This window comes from Anarrhichthys ocellatus, unplaced genomic scaffold (genome assembly GCF_004355925.1).
Source record: "Anarrhichthys ocellatus isolate YVR2014 unplaced genomic scaffold, GSC_Weel_1.0 scaffold764, whole genome shotgun sequence".
Classification (NCBI taxonomy): Eukaryota; Metazoa; Chordata; class Actinopteri; order Perciformes; family Anarhichadidae; genus Anarrhichthys; species Anarrhichthys ocellatus.
The window spans coordinates 2,260-10,045 of NW_022280738.1; the positions used below are offsets into that span (position 1 = coordinate 2,260).

The 7,786-nt window shown below is 38.7% G+C and overlaps 1 protein-coding gene across 1 annotated transcript; it reads left to right on the forward strand.

Moving 5' to 3' along the window:
- The first annotated feature begins 3,803 nt into the window (after positions 1-3,803).
- LOC116376980 (perforin-1-like) lies at positions 3,804-6,121 on the forward strand. Its single transcript, XM_031838495.1, has 3 exons — positions 3,804-3,881; positions 3,995-4,530; positions 4,715-6,121. The coding sequence occupies exons 2-3, from the start codon at positions 3,995-3,997 to the stop codon at positions 5,886-5,888; spliced, it is 1,710 nt and encodes a 569-aa protein (XP_031694355.1). The 5' UTR covers positions 3,804-3,881; the 3' UTR covers positions 5,889-6,121.
- Positions 6,122-7,786: the final 1,665 nt, after the last annotated feature.

Genomic DNA, 7,786 nt, shown 5'->3' on the forward strand with positions numbered 1-7,786 from the left:
GTTCAATTTATAGCCCGACTCAGCCATAATTGTCATAAGTTTGGGAATTGTTGAGTTGGGATTCTGGAGATAAGTAATAATATCGTCTGCAAAAAGTCCTATTATATGTTCCTCCTTTGCTATATTGATCCCTTTCAGCTCTTTGTTTTGTCTGATAGCTTGAGCCAGAAACTCTATGAATATTGAAAAAAGGGAGGGGCTAAGGCAGCAGCCCTGGCGAGTGCCTCGAAACAGCTTAAAACTGCCTCTCAGATGGCCTGTACAGAAAAGGCCAGCTGACTCTATCAAACGCCTTTGCCGCATCGAGACTGACCAGAGCTGCACTTAGATGTTGTTTATTAGCCTGTTCTATAATGTGTAGGGTTCGTCTGATGTTATCCTGTGCTTGTCGACCTTTTATAAACCCTGTCTGATCTTCATTTATTAAATCAGGGAAAAATTGTTTGATTCTTTTTGAGATTATAGATGTAAACAATTTATAATCTACGTTCAATTTAGAAATTGGACGATAGGATTCACAACATTCTTTATTTTTACCTTTTTTTGGGATGACTGATATCACAGCTTTGCTGAGTGTCCAATTTAAGGAATCTAGCAATACAGGGGCGAGGTCTTCTTTAAAGATTGTGTACCATTCATTCGGAAAACCGTCACTCCCTGGGTATTTATTTGTTTTCAATTTACTAATCGATATGTCCAATTCTTTTTTGTGATGGGGCAGTTAGTTCGTCGTTTTGTATTTTTCCTATGGAAGGAAGATCTGAAGTATTGTTTAATGTTGTCTTCATTGACAATCTTAGGCTGGGAGTATAACGTTTCGTAGTAATCTTTGAAGATTTTATGAATTTCTTCTGGTTCGTAGTATTAGTTAAAGGGTCTCTGATCTTGTGTATTGAATTTTTAATTTGTTGTGCCCTGAGGCGTCTTGCTAAAATTTTTGTTGCTTTCGGGCCCGATTCATAAAAAGGTTGTATTGTGAATCTCAGTTTCTTTTCTAATTCGTCATTCAAGATGTTCTCTATTTGTTTTTTTAAGTTATTTTATCTGGTTTGACAATCCTTTGTCCTTATCTTTTTGTTGTTGTTTCTCTAATTTTCTCAATGTTTTCTCGAATTCATCGTATTTTGTCCTCTTTATCTTATTTAAGTATGCCGTTCTTGAAACAGAAACAGACGATAAACAGAAACGGACTGCTCGAAGGAAAACATACTGTATTCACCACACAATCAGCACTGGTGGAGCACTTTTTTTACATGTCACATATTGACTAATCAAGATGTTGAAGGTCCAATGCCCAACAGCAACTATGTTAAAGTATACATAGTTTGTAGTTAAAGAGTTGAACCTGCAAAGATGGTATGGTTCTTTAGAGTAACTTCATGACTGACTTATCTAAATACCTACATGGCCTATCAAATATGGTTCCACTTTTATTCTTATTTCAAGCTCCATGTACGATAATGCTACTTTTACCGCAGCTTCCACATTCGAGTAATTGAGCTCGATCACTGGAGACAGAGTGAGAAATGTGTCAGATAAACAAAACTGAACCAACACCGAATGTGTGACATTGTGGTTTGCATGGTATGGGAACAGGACACGCACTTCTGCTGTGATGGTGAACCATTCAAACAGTAAAAAGAAAGAATTGTATGCAGCTAACACATTTAGCATCTTTTGATGTTTTTTGTAATCCCAGTTCATGATTGCACATATAACGCAATATATTTAGAGATGGTTTTGTAATGTTTTAAAGTAGGATGCATCTTCAAGCTTGCAGCCCCAACAGAGATCATGATGTTGTTGTGTGAAGTTTGTATGCATGTCTGGAGATGTCACTGTTCTTTATTCATCACAAGTATTGATACTGCATGTTCAAGTGCTTAAAACGCTACCATCCAATAGAATTTTTGTCCAATCACTGGGTATTTATTGTGCCTATTCACTCCCCATGGATTTCATGTTTTGTGGTTTTGCAGTGAATCACAGTGGACAAAATCAGAAAAAGACTAAATTAAAACTAATTCCTGAAAATGCATTAAAATTAAAACAAATATAATACACAGCTTTAGTATAATGTCACATAAATAGTCACTGGTGAAGCCAATTGTTTTTGGAAGTTACAAAATAATTTCAATGTAGTGTGTGATCAAGGTTAAAAGACAACAGCTGGTTTGTCAACTTCCTACTTTAATGGCAAAATCACACATAACTCCTTGGCACACATGAGAGCGAAGAGTGTTCAGAATCACAATCAGAATCGTTTATTGCCAAGTACGTTACACATACAAGACATTTGACTCGGTGAATGGTGCATAACAATATATACAGTGCAATAATCAAGACATAATTTGAAAATAGAAAATTTTAAAATGTACAATAAAATGTGTTAACAAGCAAACAGATAACAGTACTTGTCAACTTGTCAAGTTAAATGTGTCTCTTCATCACAGCAGTCTGGTACAAAGCCTGCATCACTACCAATGTCTCATCAATCTGCTTGGTGAACATGATACCAAAGTACTTAAACTCTTGCATCTGACTCACTCCAACCCAAAAGGGAGAAAGTCACATCACAGTACAAAACACAGTACTAAGGCCTCAGACTTGGAGGTGCTGATTATTATCCCGGACTCTTGGGGTATCCCGGACTCACTGTCGGGAGAAGGGTGGGCCACAGCTCCGGGAGACTAACCTTCAGTTTAGGGTTAGCAGTCAAAATTAGAATGCAGGCAGCACAAAAGCTGGTGTAGCTTTGGTTCTAACCGGTGTAATGGCAGCTACAGAAAGTTTGCTAATCCAGCAGGTATTGGAGCAGTCCCCTGGAATCACCCCCCCAGCGTGCGGTTTACAATAGCTGAATTTGAGTAGCTGCAGCTCCACTAACTGAAAGTCCGTATCCCGGAGCTAATGCATATTTTCCTCCTGGCGATGTGGTCACCTGGTGGCAGGGAGGACAAAACTAAAATATGAGTCTTTTTTTTGTTTCTGCCACATTGGTTTTAATCAAATAGACAAACTATCAAAACAAACATGGACCACACAGCCCCCAATTGGACTCACAGTAAACACAAAGATGGTTAACTTAAACTAAAGGCCGATGCCACACGTGAAGATTATATGGTAGCAATGTTACTCTGACCAGGTGTCAGTGTTTCTGAAAATTGGTCGAATTTTGCACATTCTTACTAGCAGTTGGCTTTTTACATTTTTTTAAATTTCTTTATAACAGATGACTGTAAATGTAGGAGCATGTGGCCGGATCTTACACGTTGCACCTTTAAGGGCAAGCATTTGACACAATTACCAACTCTTGCCTGTATGGGTAGAAAGCGTATCATTTTAAGTTCACTTAAGATTGATGTCAGACTTATTTCTCTCTGCAGTTAAGGGTCTGTGTACTTGCTCTAATGTCATGGCAGCCTACAGTATACGTAATAAGGAACCGGTAGTGTTAAATTCAGTAATACCATCTTTCACATTACATCAGTAAAAAATAGAGCTTACATAGAGTTTACTCCACTACCTTTAATGGTATTGTATTCTCTTCTTGAGTTAATCATTTTATATTAATGAGAACTCTGTGGCTTGAACTTTAATTTTATGTGTATAGTCTATTTCATTACAGGTCAACTAAATGTGCCTTAAAGTGCATACAACAACAAGTGAGATGGAAATGTATCAAAAACAGAACTAACAACACTGCCAACCACCAAAAGTCCAAACAAACAATGACAAACCACATTCACATGCAGATAGCTAAAAAAAAAGATATGTGTGATACACATGGAAAGGCGATCAAGACTCCACCTCTACATCGATACTATAACATGAATCAGATATTGTAAGTTACTGAACAGAGCTTGCTGTCAACAGTCCAGGTGAGACCTCAGAGTTTTGAGTTGAGTTATCTGGCACATTAAAATTAACAATAATTAACTTAGTCTGTGTCCATGCCTTTTACCTTCTGTCACTTTATATTTCTTCCATACAGATGGCAAGGCTGTGGCATCTCATGCTCCTGAGCTGGGCATGGAGTCCTCTCTGTCTGTCAGCCAGTGTGGGCTTCATTGGTTCACCGCAAGAGTGTGAAAAGGCTCACTTTGTCCCAGGTTACAACCTGGGTGGAGAAGGCTTCGACATCGTCACAATGCAGCGGAAAGGTGCCTATGTCATCAACATGGAAACATGGAAGCTCGGCAACGACACTTGCAGGATGTTCAGCAACAACTACATGAACGGAGTTAGTCAGAAAGTCCCAGCTGCTGTGGTGGACTGGAGACCCCTCCAAAAGTGCAGTTTAAAGGTCTCCAGTATGGTCTACAATTCTGTTGAAACTCTTGTCAATGACTCCACCTCAGCTGTGTCCAACAATTGGAAAATTGGCCTCGAAATCCCTGTAGACCCGTCTGTTACTCTTGGTGTTGGCTTTGGAGGTTCCCACTCCAAAGAATCTCACTTTGCCATGCAAAAATCCAAACAAGACCGCTACACCTTCTTTCGCCATTCTGTCGACTGCAGCTTCTATCGGTGAGTATGTGGACAGATATTCGTCTTCTTGGCATTAATTCTGCTTTTATTGGGTCAGTTCACTGAGAAATACTTTGTTTCACAGTGTCCTGGATAGACAGCCATTTTGCAAACAACATTAACAGTGAGTAAAATGGGATTGTGATAGACTGTAACTGATTAATATACTTCCTGTGCTTCACAGCTACAGATTGGCAACAAATCCTCCGCTGAGTCGTGACTTTCAATCAGCCATGACCTCCCTTCCAGCCTATTCATATAAAACGTCGTCATTATATCGCAGACTGATTGACACATATGGTACACATTACATAACACAAGTGTCTCTAGGTGGGCAAATAAAAGCAATCACTTCTGTCAAGACCTGTGAGGCAACCATGAGTGGACTGTCGGCAACAGAAGTCAGTGACTGTTTGTCAGTCGAGGCTTCTGCTAGCTTTGCAAGCACTGCGAGCATTAGGGCAGAGAACCAACACTGTCAGGCAAAGAAGAAGAAGTTAGGCTCCAGCCAAAGTTTCAGCACCATGTATAATGAGCGCAGCACAGACGTCATTGGTGGAAACATTGACGGTGCTGACATCCTCTTTCAAAGCCAATCAAACCACTATGTCTATAACAACTGGCTTAACTCACTGAAGTCCACACCTGATGTGGTCGAATACAGCATAAACCCCCTGCACACCATACTGCCAAGCAGTCATCCTGCCAGAGCCGGACTGAAGCAAGAAGTGGAGAAGTACATCAGGCAAAACGCAGTGTTAAAAAAATGTTCAGAATCCTGTCAGGTTGGTCACAGATCCAGCACAAGGGATCCTTGTGCTTGTGTTTGCAACAGTAATCAGAATATCAAGTCAAACTGCTGTCCTGCTGGGAAAGGTCTTGCAACATTAAAGGTTTTCAAGCTCTATGCAGAAGGGTTGTATGGTGATAGGTGGACTAAGACAGATGGTTCAGTGGAGGTGATCTATGGATATCAGAAGAAACGCACTCTCATCATTAGTAACAATGACAATCCTAGATGGTCGGAGACTTTTGAGTTTGGACCCATCGTCATTAACATGCAAAACAAGCTTATGTTCACTGTTTATGACGAGGACACTTATTGGAATAGTGATCTGTTAGGCAAATGCTCATTTTCTCTGCGTAGGGGGACAGTAAGTAACTCTTGCATGTTCAAGCATGGCACCCTCTTCTTCTCGTACACAGTCGAGTGTGCACCAAGTCTCGGTGGTGACCAATGTCAAGAATACATACCATCCCCCATGAGTCCCTCTCTGGCCAAGGTCTTCCACACCAGAAACGGGGTCCTTCTTGGGACGGGGGAGGGGTATGCTAAACCAGTCGGACAGTCAGGTTGAGGTCAGCAGTTGACATTAAGAGTGACGAGAGTACCACTATTTGATTTTATGATGATCTTGAATATAGTTAATAGCATATTTCACTCTGTTACTCTCTTTGTTTGATTTGTGTTTACTAAACACAAAGTGTAATCCAAAAATGTCTGTGAAAAATTGTGTTTTATAATCCACCTTTTCTTCTGCTTCTTTCTTGTTAGTTACAAATTCTGCCAATAAAGCATCCGCAAAGACAACACCAGTGTCCGTCTGATTTTATGTCTTAAAAAGTATGTTGATCTTGTGGTTTACATGTAATATTGAAATGCATACTCATAAATGCAGAAGCTATAGACAGTTTAAACTTTTCAGGCCAGAGTGCTCAAGCTTATCAAATATATGAACCATTAAAGTAATTTAGTTGAATAATAGCTTTTACACCATGTACCTCCAAATGAGGGGTCTTGAGTTGGATTTTTAGATTAGATTTTTCTTCTTCAGAAACATTTCTCACTATTTACCGACTACAATTTAATCTGAGAGTCTTTCCTGTTGAAGGCTGAGAGAATGTAAAACAAATATAAGTGTAAACTGCTCACTTAAACTTTATCCATACTCACTGATAGCTGTTACTCCATCCATTTAAGGCCACTATCTTGGCAATTGTGTGGTATGAATGAAAAATGTACATGGCTCCGTTATCATCATATCACAGCTGTTTTAGTTAAATAAGGTTTAAATATGTCAAATATAATGTACATAAGGCTATATATGGGCATGCATGTATGCAACTATGCTGTAAAAATATTTCATATAGATCAATGTATGTTTTCACGTTTGTATGTGTGATATGTTCCTCATGTGTGAGTGTAATCAAGCACAAAGAGTCCTCTGATGATCCCAACCAATCACTTTGCCTCTGTGTATCGGCACACCTGCGTTCTGTGTTATAAATAGATGGAGGGTACATCAATTCCCTCGTGTCACACAGCTCAAGTTCAGAAACTTGTGTTTAGACAGAATGGAGAATAAACTCCACAAAGACAGACGATAGCTGATGAACAGTACTAACCACAGAATCCTGTGTGTATTTGTCTTCATTTGTAAACTGCTTCATAAAAGTTAAGATGTCACCTCATTAGTTAAGACTTAGTTGTGCCGTAAACGTTTTATTTATTCTTATATTGAAATATAATAATTTCACCACTAGAAAATAAGAGTGACACAAGTTAATTAGAAGTCCTTTCACATCAAAATTGTATCTGAAAATATAACCATTTAGGTTTTCTAAATCATATGTATTATGGAATAATAGAGTGCTGATCGTCCCAACAGCAGTTGTCACATTTATAGTCAAGTCTGGATGGAACTAGTGCCCCCCTGTGGTAACTATATGAAATGCAACAACTTGGAGGTCCAAGATGATCAGAGTAGTGAGGAGAGGGAGGCTGCCTGTAGTACTGGATGAGCAGCAGCAGAGGGTGAACATCTTCATGTTATGAACACAAGCAAGTGCAAAGACACCATATCTGTTTTAATTGATAGTTTATACAATTTCCCCCTCAAAATGCTTCATAATGTAAATGAATAGCACATATACAGTAGCACTTATGTGTATCATTAACTGTACTATTTTGTGTAATACTTTCTGTTTTATTGCCTTGCCTTTGCTGCGTTGTCTGTCAAAGCACTTTGTAAACTGCTTTAAAATGTGATATATAAATAAAGTTATTATTATTATTATTATTATAATACGTGCAAGAAGTATTCAGCATTACAGTGTAAACAACTAAGTATAGAAGTATCACCAGGAAAATGTACTTCCTCTTAAATAAATTAATCAATTAACGTCTAATACTTATTGCTGATTCATTAACATGTCAGCAGCAATTTAACATTATAACTTGTTGAGGTTTCGTGTA

What these genes read in the sequence shown, in the direction of transcription:
- LOC116376980 (XM_031838495.1), top strand. Translation starts at nt 3,995, where the DNA reads ATGGCAAGGCTGTGGCATCTCATGCTCCTGAGCTGGGCATGGAGTCCT. An exon ending in GTCGACTGCAGCTTCTATCG is followed by an intron (nt 4,531 to 4,714) that starts GTGAGTATGTGG and finishes TGTGCTTCACAG; the next exon opens with CTACAGATTGGCAACAAATC.